Raw genomic sequence first — 12,819 nt, 5'->3', positions numbered from 1 at the left:
AGCATGAGCCAGGGCCAGGCAGGAAGGGAGTCTTAATGCAGGATCTGGACTGAACAAGTGACTTGCCTTCTCGGTGTCTCTGTTGCCTTATCTGTAAAGTGGGAACAATATTAGCACTTACCTGGTGGGCTGTTATGAAGACAAAATGTGATCGTGTCTGCAGAACGCTTAGCTAGTGCTAAGATGTCCTGTTCCTCACTGTCCCCATAAAAAGGTGCACAGGTCCTTTGACAGAACTTTATTGCTTGTCACTGAGAGCAACAGACTTGGGGCAGCAAAAATAATAAACATGGGGAAGCGATTATGAAGGTTCCAGAACATTTACAAAGCTGTTATCATCCTACCCCAGTCACTGGATCCTGATTGCCTCCCTGAATGGGGGGCAGCCCCTTGAGCTCCTCTTTTATTCTCGAGAGGGGACAGCAGGACTCAGTAGCTGAGTCAGCCCCTGTGTTTACCTCCACACACCTCTCATCCCAGGGCACTGTAATTACTGGTTGATTCGGTTATTCATTCACTTACCAAGTATTTATTGAGCACCTACTGAATAACAGGCACAGGTCTAGGTACTGAGGATACTCCGTGAACAGGCAGCCTCCCTGGATAGACTATGATAAGGTGGTGATCCTCATCTCCTTACTGTCTCCTTCACTTTTCCATGCGACAAATTCTTACTTCCTCAGTGCTGAGTATGTGCCAGGCCCCCTGCTACTGTCTGGGGACTTAGAAATGAACAGAGATACAGGCCATTCCCCTGCAGACTTTAAGGTCCAGTGGCAAAGATAGACAAACAAACATGAATAATTAAGTGAGATAAATGCTATGGTAAAGGTCACAAAAGAGGCAACCCCTCTCCTAGTTTGGGCGGCACAAGAAGAGTAGAAAACGGTGCCCTGGAGGGAGTGGCATTTGAACTGGTCTCTCCGTTCTGAGAAGGCCCTCGGTGCCCCATCAGTTGTCTACTCCACTGGCCAGAGTCCCCCTCGCTGTGTTTTCCAGCCTCAGAGCTTGGTGTCCAGTCTTAACCCATCTCCTGCCAATGCGTCCATGGCAGGGATGGCTGACAAGTGGGGCCCAGTCCTTGGTCACTCAAGGAGACTCCTCTCCCCGACTACGTCCCTCTTTCTTGTCTCAGGAATCTCCATTTCCCCTCCAGCATCCCCTGACTCCAAGCATTTCCCCAATCCCTTATCTTTCCAGGGACAACCCAGTTTCCGTTCATTCTCCTCAGCGTGCCTGGAACACAAATCTGCTTTATTTCCTCCCTCTTTGGGAGAGAGAGTGTATAAAACTGCCCAGCTTCAAAAACACAAAGCTGGGCTGTTCTGGCGCTGGCAGGAGATGTTTCCAGGCTTGGTCTTTTTCTTAGTAACTGGGTTACTTTTTAGATGATGGGCACTGTTCTGAAAGGTTTGCATCTATTATTTCATTTCTTGCTCATCACAGCCCTGTGAGTAGATGATATAATCATTCCCCTTTTGCAGTTGAGAAAACAGAAGCTGAGAGAGGTTAAGTGACAGGCTCAAGGTTACATAACTAGGACTGGTATTATTAAATTGGAACCTCGGTTTATCTATTTCCAGAGCCCAACTCTTAACCTTTAAAGTGTGAAGAGGGGTAAAAAAAAATTCAGCCAGAAAAGGGTCAGGCCCTTATAAACCCACTTGAGGAGTTTGGTCTTAAGACTGAGGATGGTGGGAAGCAATGATTAGTTTTATCCTGAGGGGATCCGATCAGATTTGCATTTTGATGGTTCACACTGGCTGCCAGTTGGAGATGGGCTATTTCGTGAACTTTTTCGTATTTCACTGATGCCTCCCTTCTCAAACCACATCAAGTCTTCCCTTCTTCCTCCTTCCATAATTCCTCGATTTTTCTCTCTAGTTGGAAAGACTGGAGCTTTGTGGACAAAGAAGAGAAGGCCCGTCTGCAGCACCAGGTGACTGAGGATGGAGAGTTCTGGTGAGTCCAGGACCCACGATGACCCCAAAGGATAAGGGATGGAGTGGGGAGCTGAAATGTCAAACCTCATTCCCTGGACAGAGGCCATCAGATTCCAGCCCTTGGGAGACTGGGGCCCTGTTCCCCTCCAGCTCGAGGTCCTGCAACGCTGAGTTTCTGAGAGAAGCCCGCCAGGTCAGGGTGACAAGTGAGCCCAGGACCAGGCCAGCGTGATGTGGCTCCTGCCTCACCTGTGACCCTCCACCACTCACGCTGCTCCAGCCACTTGTTCCCTGGCCTTCACAGAGCTGTTTTCTGAGCCTAGGAAGCACTACTTACTCTGCTTGCCCAATGCCACCCTCACCCTCACTCAGACCATTTCTACTCAACCTTAAAGAGAACTGTCTTTGGGACCTCCTTGTTTCCCCTAGGACTGAGGTTAATTTATTTGTGATACTCATCATTGTCAAAATTGCTTGCTTAATTGTCTGTCCTTCCCCAAGTATCTCCCCTTCCCCTGTGCCTAGCACAGTGCCTGGGCCCAGCGGAGGGGCCAGCGATAACGTTTTGGAGAACTGAATTGCTGCCAAGCTCTCCTAAGGACACACGAGTTTGAGTCCTTATTGGAAGAGATGATAGATGGGGTGGATATATCAGAACTGACAGTGTTTACCCTAAAAAGGAAGGACAAGGTCCTCTCTGGGTCAGTGACCAAGTTCCTCTGGACTATTTTACTGAACTGTTAGCCCTGGAGTCTTACCTTTCCCAGCCTCCCACACGGGTCTCTCTCGTCTTCCCACCTCTTAGGATGTCATATGATGATTTCATCTACCATTTCACAAAGCTGGAGATCTGCAACCTCACAGCCGATGCCCTGGAGTCTGACAAGCTTCAGACCTGGACGGTGTCCGTGAACGAGGGCCGCTGGGTGAGGGGCTGTTCTGCCGGAGGCTGCCGCAACTTCCCAGGTAGCAAATGCTCTGGATGGGGGAAGGGTCCAAGCAGAACAAGTTCCAGGTAGAATAATATTAATAATAATATAGTGTTGTTATTATTATATAATAAAATAGCATTTGCTGAGTCTCTACTGAGTTCCAGACTCCCATGATCTCATTAAACTCTCCCCATTTTACTGAGAAGGAAACCACCATGCTGAGGAATTTGCACTAGGGAGCTGGTAATAGCTTTTTAAGCCAGCCCTGGTGGTCTAGTGGTTAAGATTTGACATTCTCACTGCAACCGCCCAGGTCCATTTCCCAGTCGTCTGCCGGTTGTCATCCTGCGGCAGCTGCATCCCTAGGAGTTGGAATCGACTCCACGGCACTAACAACAAAACAGCTTTTAAGCAGGATACTGTGTCGGAACAATACTGTGTTCGTAATGGTGCAGACCAGACTAGAGGACTGAGTTAGCAGCCACTGTAAGAGTTCAAGCCAGAGATGACAAAAGTCTAGGCCAAGTCAGGAGCAGCATAGATGGAGCTGACAGGGCAGATTTAGGGGAGAGAATACTGGGTGATGTCGGGAAAAAAGAATGAAGAACGAATTCAAGATTCCCAGTTTGGGAGCCTGAATAGATGGTGTCAATGTCACAATATGACAAACAAGGGGGAAAAAATGGTGTGTTGTTTTTGGTGGGGTTGGTTGTGGGCTTGTGGGGAGGGCAGTTTATTTGGGACACAGAAAGTTTGAGGCAGTTGTAGACTATCCAGTATGAAGATGTGTAACAGAGAAGTGGATGCACACATTAGAATGGTACTTGGTTGTGCTACGGACAACATATATTTGTGGAAGGAAGGAGGAAAGGATGGAAAGAAAAGAAGGAAGAAAAGAAAGAAAGAAGGGAGAAAGGAAGGGAGTCAAAAGAGAGATTGAGGCTGGGATCTACAGCTCAGGCATCACCAGGGTGTAGGGGGCAGTTAAAAAGTGGAAGTGGATACGACAGCCTAGGGGAGCAGAACGGTGGGGTGAGAGAAGGGGCCTGGGACCAAATCCAGGGACCAACAACATTTCAGGGGCAGGTGAGGAAAGTGAAGCCGTCAGCAAAAAGAGAATGAAAGTTCAGAGAGGAAGGAGGAGCCACACAGCCAGTCAGTGCCGCCCCATCTGTATAAAGGAATAGGCGACCTGTACCTAATAGTTAGACAAATCATTTTATCTAATTGAATAATTAGACAAATGCCTGAATCACTCCTTCCATATTTATTGAGCATCTAGATGCGGGAGATGAAGATAAATAGATCCCCTCTGTCTCATTTCCCTTCCTGCCCTTTCCCGGAGAGGCAGATCTGAACGTACGTTTCCTTTGTGGGGGCACAGACACTTTCTGGACCAACCCTCAGTACCGTCTGAAGCTCCTGGAGGAGGATGACGACCCGGAAGACTCCGAGGTGATCTGCAGCTTCCTGGTGGCCCTGATGCAGAAGAACCGGCGGAAAAACCGCAAGCTAGGGGCCAACCTCTTCACCATCGGCTTCGCCATCTATGAGGTGTGCAGTCCCCACCCAGCTTCAGCCCAGGAAACACATCCCCTCTCAGGGAGGAGGCTTTCGGGGGCTTCCCGAGGCGTCCTCCAGCTCCCCTGGTACTCAGTGACCCCCTAGAACTCCTGGTATCAGGTCCACTTGTGTCAGAACCTCTTAGATGTTTGTAACGAGTGGAAAAAACCCAGGCAGGGGGAGGTGGAGTGGGCAGGGCTGGTGGGTGGGTACACGGGGAGTCAGACATCGGCATTCACTCCACAATTGCTAGCATTCCCTTCTTGTAAGCTTTTCATCCCCATTCAGAGCTGAAATCCACAGAATCTGAGCATCTTCTTTTTGTTTCTCCTCAAGGTTCCCAAAGAGGTATGAAAATGGCAGCGGCCAGCAGTTGTGTGCAGTTACCTGGGGATCCTGTGTCTGTCTGTGGCGCATGGGAAAGCTTCTCGGTGGGGTTTGTGGGCAGGACTATGACAGGAAAGGGTCTTGCCGGCTTACTCAACTCCAGAGCTGGTGCCTCAGGGTACTGCATCACCTCCTGACTACCACCCTCGTGATGCGTCCCTTCTCCCTTCCCACCGGAGACTGTCAAGCACGTTCATATTCACTCACCCACCTCACACACACACTCTTGCTCCCACTCATACGCCTTCACACTCACTCAATTACACACACACACACATAGTCACACAGCCACATTCTGAGGGTGACTGCCTCCTTGGGATGGGGGAATTGCCTCCCCAGACCCTAGCTAAGGCCCCTCCTGCCTCCTTGGGGTCCTTCCCCAGCATGGAGGTGATTCAGAGCTGACCAGCAGCAGTTCTGGTAAGTGGCCCTGAGGGGGGGAATGATAGACTTGACCTTCACTCCTGAATCACAACAGAAATGAAGGGGAAAGAGGGTGGGGCGCTCCAGGGATATTGAGCTATTTGGGGCCTTGGGAATTGGTAGTAGGTAGGTCATGCCTGTGAACTGGGTGACCAGAGAGTCGGGAAGGGACTGTTGAAGGGGACTGTGAGCAGGACTGGGCATCCCTCCCGAGGGGCTCAGGTCCCTGGGGCTCTTCCGTCCCTCAGATGCATGGCAACAGGCAGCACCTGCAGAAGGACTTCTTCCTGTACAACGCGTCCAAGGCCAGGAGCAAAACCTACATCAACATGCGGGAGGTGTCCCAGCGCTTCCGCCTGCCTCCCAGCGAGTACGTCATCGTGCCGTCCACCTACGAACCTCACCAGGAGGGAGAATTCATCCTCCGGGTCTTCTCTGAAAAGAGGAACCTCTCTGAGTGAGTCCCAGACCCGCTTTCCCACCTGTTCCTAAAAGTCCATGTGGCCCATTATAGAGATCGGAAGCATGAGGCAGCTGGACTGGTCTCCTCCAGGAATCCTGTGATATGTTGACCAGATGGAACTTTTCCTCTGCTCCTGAGCCACTGGCCACATCTCCCCCATTCATTTATTCATTAATTCATTCAGTCATTCAGTCAATCATCCCACAGCTATTTATTGAGCACCCACCGTGTTCCAGGAACTCTTTTCTGGGCACTGAGGATGGAGCAGTGAATTAAACAGAAAGAAATCCCCGCCCTCATGGAACTTAACATTCTAGCATGAGACAACAATGTACAGGAAAAGATTTATATGTAGTATGTGAGAGTTAGACAAGTGATAAGGAGAAGAAATTAAGTAGAGAAGAGGGATAGGAGGTGCTGGGGTGACTGAACTTTTAGGGAGGGTGGCCAGGGAAGCTAGCAAGGCCACATCCTGCCCTCGTGGCCACCACAGATGAGCTCAGAGGCCCTGCCACTCTGACCTCTGTCCCTGAAAGAAGCACAAGGTCTGTGGGTTGGTGGCTGGGTCACGCTTTGGGGGCACTCTGGGCAAAGCCAACAAGAACCCATGTGTCTGCACTTGGCTGCTAGGGATGGTGCCTCATGGGGCTGGTTCCTGGGGTGAAGGATGTTAGTTCCTGGGGTTCTCTTGAGGTCAGTCCCAACTTGGCTCCAAGAAACCATCCTGAGAAAATCCTCCCTGTGCTTCCTACTTGCTGCTGGTGACACTGAGACCCCTCATGTTTGTGTTCCTCACAGGGAAGTTGAAAACACAATCTCCGTGGATCGGCCAGTGGTGAGTGGTTTAGCTCTTACATGTGATAAGGTCCAGAGGGTCACCTTCCCTGATCCAGGCAGGGGACAGGCGGGTAGTGGAGGAGGGAGTGGGTATGGGCAGAGGGAGATGGGAGTCTGGGGCACGCACAGCAATTATTCCATGTTACTGCAACTTCTGTTTGCGTGACCTGGGGCCATTTAGTCAGTGCAGGGGCTGGGAACTACAGAAGAGAGTCCTAGAGGGAAAAGCAATTTGAACAATTAGAGAGAGGGGTCAAGGCCATAGGAAGGGAAGACAAGAGCAGCAGCTAAGACTGGATTATGAGGCGCAACTCCACATAGTCTGGAGTCAGCATCAAAACCTGTGTCCTCCATCTACCAGCTGGGAGACCTGGACAAGTTACATAATCCCTCTGACTCAGTTTCCTAGTCTGTAAAATGGGGATAATAACATGTGCCTTGCAAGGCTTTTGTGAGGTCTGAATCAATGAGATCATGTATGTGAAGTGTCTGGCACAGCATGGGCCCTCAAAGGGTGGTCATCATTCCTGTGTTATATATTTTACAAGGTACTTCTTACATGTGTTATCTCACTTGATCCTTGCAAGGTTTCTGAGATGTAATAAGGTTATTATCTCTGGTTTTCAAGTAAGGAAGTGGAGGCTCCGTGGGGTTAAATGGCTCCCTTGAGTTCACAGACTCGGAAGTGGCAGGGCTGGAACTCACATCCAGATTCTCAGAGTCCAGACTCAGCCTCCTTCCCCCATTCCCACACTGAGACCTGTTTCCAGGGGTGTGAGACCCAGAGCTAGAAGCACAGAGTTGGTGTGTGTTGAGGTCTCCCCGTGTTGAGCAGTCTTGTGACTGCCTTTGGGCCTGGCCTTGGTTAGTAAGCAGTCCCTTGTGCTCTACGGGTGTGACTTGGGCCAATAAGAGGATAATGCTGAACTGTCTTCTGACTAGTGCCAGCGCCACATCTCCAAGCGCCTTCTGCATTATCTAGCGCAGACACTGGTTTTACTATTAAGTGCATTTGCTTCTATTCTTATCTTTTGGACATTGGCAATCAGTGTAGAGTATTTATCAGGAGTTGCAAACTCAAAAGCTTAGGGGAGCTGGCATGTCACCTAACTGAATAAAGCTGGTAGCCGTGGGGGTTTTGGTGTCCCTACACTGGCATATTTGCCTGCAGTTCTCAACTGACACTTGGCTCCAGTGTTGGAAGGACCACTGGAGTGGTGGTGACTGTGGCAAACTGGAGGGTGCAGAGAACAGTTGCTGTCAACTCCCCAGATTGTTGCCACAGCGGCTCGCAGGCCCGTGCAGCCTGCCAGAACTTCTCATTTTACAAAAGAAGCCCAAACATGGATTTCTGTATTAAGTCTCTGCCTGAGTTAAATATTTTCTAAAATAAAAACAAACAAAAACTCTGTAAGTCAAACAAAATTCATTTTCAGGCCAGTTTGGGTGAACCACTTTTTTGGTGTTTTAGTAACCAACTTCATTAAAAAATACAATAGTAACAGAGTGGTCTGTAAGACAAAAAGCTGTGACAGCCACCAGTCTTCGGGCCTGGAGAATTCTCTTCTCCCTTCACCCTCCAGCCCCCTTTTGGGTCCACATGACCTGGATCTCTGGACCCTGGAACCTCACCCCAAGCTGAGGACCAGGTGACAGGGAGGGCAAAAGGCACTGGGTTTTCTGGGAACTTACTCTTTATTTGTTATGCATTTACTGTTTCCTTTCCTTGTGCAGAAAAAGAAAAAAACCAAGGTGAGTGTAACAGGGTGAGCGGGTAGACAGCACAGAGTGTTTCGTGCATGTGTGTGCATGAGCACGCGTGCACTAGGCCTGCCTCTCCCCTGCCAGCCCCTCGCTCCCCTGAGCTCCTGTTGCAGCCACGGATGCAGAACAATGATAGCTAATGCTTGCCGAGTGAAGGCCAGGTGCCAGGCCCTCTTCCAGCTGCTTTTCGTGGATAAACTCAATCCTCACAACAACCTTATGAGATCGGTACTATTATTATCCCCATTTTCCAAGGAAGAAAAGGTACAGGCAGATTGACTAACTTGCCCAAGGCCACACAGTCAGTAAGTGGCAGAGCCAGCACTTAGAGCCAGGCGGTCTGGCCCCAGAGTCGGTATAGAACCACCAAGCTATGCTGCCCGCCTCTCGCATAAGGGAGGAGAGGATGGCCAACCAGTGAAAATGGGCCTGGTGTGGGGGTCCTGCAAAAACCACAAGGAGCATCCCTTCTTTCCCAGAAGTGGGTTTGGCTACACTAATCAAGGCTCGATTCTTGGCAGGAGGAAATGGCAACCGGTTCTGGTCCTCAGGATACAGGGAGATAGTTGTGTGAGGGTTTCCACAGGGAGTGAGGGTCTTGCAATGCCAGCCACTTGCTCTGCAGACAGGACAGCTCCTTCTGCCTCCTCTCTTTTCCCTGCCTGCTCCCCAGTCTTCCTTTTTCTCAGCCTTCTGGGGAAGGGGTGGCAGAGGATGCCCAGAGGAGCTAAGTCAGTGCAGGGATCTGGTTCCAGGTGAAGCCTGTTGCAAATCCCCTTCTAGACAGTGACTTCTCACTTTGAACACAGCCCCCCTTGAAGTCGTGGGCCCCGACGGACTCTGTGCTGCCTGTGTCCTGATGGCAAAGGGGGAAAAGGAAGAGAACCTTCACCCTCCCAGCCTCAGAGGAGCTACTCGACTTGACTGGTTTAAGGGGGAAGAAGGAATGAGAGCTCCCTGGGCAGTTTCTGCTTCTGGGGTCCTGGGTAGTTGTCCTCCTCCGAGTCACCAGGGTCTCTAATAGTCCCCCCTGGCTGTCCTGGTTGTAACCACTCTGCTGTAAGGATGCCGCTGCTAAAGGAGACCATGTGTGCTAAGAGCATCTCACGGGCCTCAGAGCAAAGCTTTCATCTGGGACCAGGGACACTTCCTCTGTGTGGTTCTGGAACTCAAGATTGTTTAAACAGTTAAACAGTTGTTTAGCAGCTCAAACTACCTCGTACCCCATCCTTGCTCCATTTACCCAGTAACTTCCCCTTGGTCTCCAGGATACTAATGTCTTCAATAATGGCTTCCCCTTAGAGAATTTTGGTTTGACTGCCCAGAGTACCATCCAGAAATGACTGACCTTTGGGCATCCTTGAGCCCACGGGGAGTAGCCACGGGCCAACAGACAAGGTTTGGTTAGTGTTTATGCTGGAGTCCTCCCAGTACTGGTGCTGGTGCAGACCACAGCTGATCGTCAAGCACCTTTCATGAGTTAGGCACTGTGCTGGGGAAAACACACAGTGTTCTGTTACCACAGTATCTACAGGGTAGGAGCTGTTACTCTTCCCCTTTTACAGGGGAGGATAAAGATGCTGAGAAGCCAAGTGACTCGCCCAAGGACACACAACTAATGACTGGGGAAACTGGCACTGGAAACCACATCTATCTGTTCCAAAACCCATGTTTCTTGCCCTCACCTCTCTGGTGCAGGCCCCTTAACACCCCAAGGCCTGTGTTGTCCAGACCCACACTTGGGCCCAGAGATGTGTGTCTGGCAGGGGTTCCCCATGGCCACACCATGTCCATGGGCACACTATCCCCCAACTATAACCCCTACTTGCTCTAGGATGCCCATAAGCATCAGTTGCCTGAGCAAGACCCTTTGCTTGGGAGGCAGAGCAAGCCAGGGCCTTCAGGGCAGCTGGGAGCCAAAGCTGGAGGAGAGGTTTCCACAGATCTGTCGGTTTGCGCTGTCCTAGAGGAACAGTGTGGAAAGGCAGCTGGGGACTTGGAAACCGGGCAGGTTCCTTTTCTACTCTGAGATCTGACTGCCCCACTGCTCTCTGCACTGCAGCAACCAGCCCCTATGGCCTAGGCTTCCTCTGGCTTTCCCTGGGGGCCATCCAGCACCGGCTGGGATCAGCCTAGCACAGCAGCCGCTCTCCACCCTCTTGGATCCTCTTCACTTGCATGAGCACGGCTTGAAAATATTCCTATATTTGTGTAGCATCTTAAATATTCCGGCAGTGCAGTTGTACATTCAGTCTCTCATGTGATCCCCACAGGAGCCCTACAGGACGAGCAGAGCAGGTTTTATCGTCCGCATTAATGGAGGGGTAAACTGAGGCCAGAGAGGATATTTCTTCTACGTGAGGGGTGGGCTGGGATTCCAGCCCTGTGTTCTGGCCTCTCACCCATTGACCAAGCCACTAATCAGTCTTTTTTCAATCTGTTCCCTGCAGAGTCCTAGAGGTCCCTTGGAGGAGCCTCCGTAGCCACCATGGTGCTGTGGGGGTGCCCTCTTCATCGAGCAGAGCAGCTCTGTTTTTAATGACTTTACATCCACTGGGCTTCTGGGGAAATTTAATTTGAACAGTGTTACCATTTGAAAATAAGTCTACAAAATACTTGGAAATCACTGCACTAGATCACGCTGCTTTTAGCATTCTTAGCACTTTCACCTGTGCTAACTACCTTGTTGAACCCTCATAACTCTATCATGAGGAGATAAGGAACTGAGACATCCAGAGAGTCTTAGCATCTTTCCCCAAGTCACACAGCTTGTTAGTGGCAGAGACAGAGCTTGAACTGAGGTTCAGGAGCTCCTAACTCTGCTCTTTTACTCTTCACTGGACAAAGCTGCTCCAGGAGGGACGTTGCCTCCCTGAGCCCGCTCAGCCTGTAATCTTCCTTCCTTCCTGCCCCCCTCCCCCAACTTGCCTCCTCTCTCCAGCCCATCATCTTCGTTTCGGACAGAGCAAACAGCAACAAGGAACTGGGTGTGGACCAGGAATCAGAGGAGGGCAAAGACAAAACAAGCCCCGATAAGCAAGAGAGATCCCCACAGGTTTCTGAGCATGTGGCGTGAATGGGGTGGCCAGCACACAACCGGGGTCCTCCTATGCTCTTGGGGTGCTCGGGATTGGAGGGGTGGGGTGACCCTTTAACGTCTAGAGGTTTGGACTTGTCCCATTGACTTCTTCTCTCATCAAATTCTCCTAAAATTTGGCATGTTGCTTGGGTGAATATCTTGGAGCTGGCAGGCACCCCAAACCCGTCCCTGGCCTGGGAAGGACAGGCTGAGCCTCCCTGCTGAAGCCTAGCCAGCCAGGCAATGAAGCAAGGCCTGAGACAGAACCGCTCCTGTTTCCTGGCATCCTCAAGCTCTTTACAATGGAGGGATAAAGAATAGTAGCAGAGAAGGGGGCTGACATCAGAAATGGATCCTCCACAGCTCAGGGGAGGGTGCTAGATTGGAGTGGGGAAAGGCGGTCATATAAAGCTTAGTGGAGGTGAGGCTAAGGCCCACTTCCTCTATCCTGGAGTGGGGAGGGAGGGGGTCCTCTGGGGGCTTGGCCTTGATGACAAAGGCAATTGGAGGTATCAAATGGTCTGGCCCCCTTTGTTCTGCTGGGGCTCATTTGGTTGGGATGGTCAAACTCAAAACATTGGAGAGGTCCCAGCCAATGGGGAGCAGGGAGAGGACCGGGGGGCTGTCTACCTGTCTGCATGGCTAGTAGATCTCCTCTGGCTGGGATAGCTGGGCTGGGAGGTATGCAGTGAAGGGTCGCTGGGGCCTAGATGGTTCTCACTCCAGCTCTCCAGGTTTGACTAAGAAAGAAGAGCATGTGCCCCTGTACCCAGCTCCTGCCACCACCTTGGGCAGTGTTAGGCACTGTCTCCTTCGGCCCAGAAGGAACTTTCCTCACAGGTCTGTCCATCTCCCTGATCCCTGTGAACCTGTTTTCCTTTGTGCTTCCACAGCCACAGCCTGGCATCACTGACCAGGAAAGTGAGGAACAGCAGCAATTCTACAACATTTTCAGGCAGATAGCGGGTGACGTGAGTACTTCTAACCCCAACTTGCACAGATTCTCCTCTCTTTGATTACTGCTCAACCTGCCAATTATTTCATTACTGTCCAGTAGAGGTCATTTTGGCTTTGAGTGGAAACAGGGAATCTATGTGTATAGCACAGAAATCCACGAATTTTAGACCAACGCATCCACTGGATGGCTCAGAGGCCTTTTGCCCTGAGCTACCCACTGCAGCCTGGACTGAGGGTGCAGTATCTGCCTTCCTCAGAAAAGCCCTATCTTCCCTGTGACAGAATAGCACTGACAGGGACTTTATAAACGTGGACAGCTGGGATACTGTGCAAAGCCTCTGCTCCATCAGCTGCTGTACTCTTGAAGTGTGACTCTCTACTCCCTTCCTCCCAGGATATGGAGATCAGTGCAGATGAGCTCAAGAATATCCTTAACACAGTTGTGAACAGACGTGAGTGGCTCAAACCATA

The 12,819-nt window shown here is 50.8% G+C and overlaps 1 protein-coding gene across 5 annotated transcripts in view; it reads left to right on the top strand.

Annotated features, from left to right (window-relative positions):
• The window catches only part of CAPN3 (calpain 3), a 43,865-nt gene that overhangs the window by 28,469 nt on the left and 2,577 nt on the right, over nucleotides 1–12,819 (top strand). For 2 of the 5 annotated variants that reach the window (XM_008518603.2, XM_008518600.2), the window contains 10 exons: nucleotides 1,885–1,962; nucleotides 2,749–2,909; nucleotides 4,260–4,429; nucleotides 4,775–4,786; nucleotides 5,497–5,705; nucleotides 6,510–6,546; nucleotides 8,283–8,300; nucleotides 11,254–11,367; nucleotides 12,285–12,362; nucleotides 12,743–12,800. In XM_008518603.2, coding sequence (XP_008516825.2) covers nucleotides 1,885–1,962; nucleotides 2,749–2,909; nucleotides 4,260–4,429; nucleotides 4,775–4,786; nucleotides 5,497–5,705; nucleotides 6,510–6,546; nucleotides 8,283–8,300; nucleotides 11,254–11,367; nucleotides 12,285–12,362; nucleotides 12,743–12,800 — 935 coding nt within the window. Of the gene's footprint in view, nucleotides 1–1,884; nucleotides 1,963–2,748; nucleotides 2,910–4,259; nucleotides 4,430–4,774; nucleotides 4,787–5,003; nucleotides 5,246–5,496; nucleotides 5,706–6,509; nucleotides 6,547–8,282; nucleotides 8,301–11,253; nucleotides 11,368–12,284; nucleotides 12,363–12,742; nucleotides 12,801–12,819 lie in introns of those variants that run through there. The other 3 variants (XM_008518604.2, XM_008518602.2, XM_070583231.1) reach the window with 2 other exon arrangements.

The sequence above is a fragment of the Equus przewalskii genome, chromosome 1 (genome assembly GCF_037783145.1).
Source record: "Equus przewalskii isolate Varuska chromosome 1, EquPr2, whole genome shotgun sequence".
In the NCBI taxonomy this organism is placed as follows: domain Eukaryota; kingdom Metazoa; phylum Chordata; class Mammalia; order Perissodactyla; family Equidae; genus Equus; species Equus przewalskii.
The sequence above is the reverse complement of the archived record's forward strand: the minus strand, read 5'-3'. Positions and strand labels throughout refer to the sequence as shown.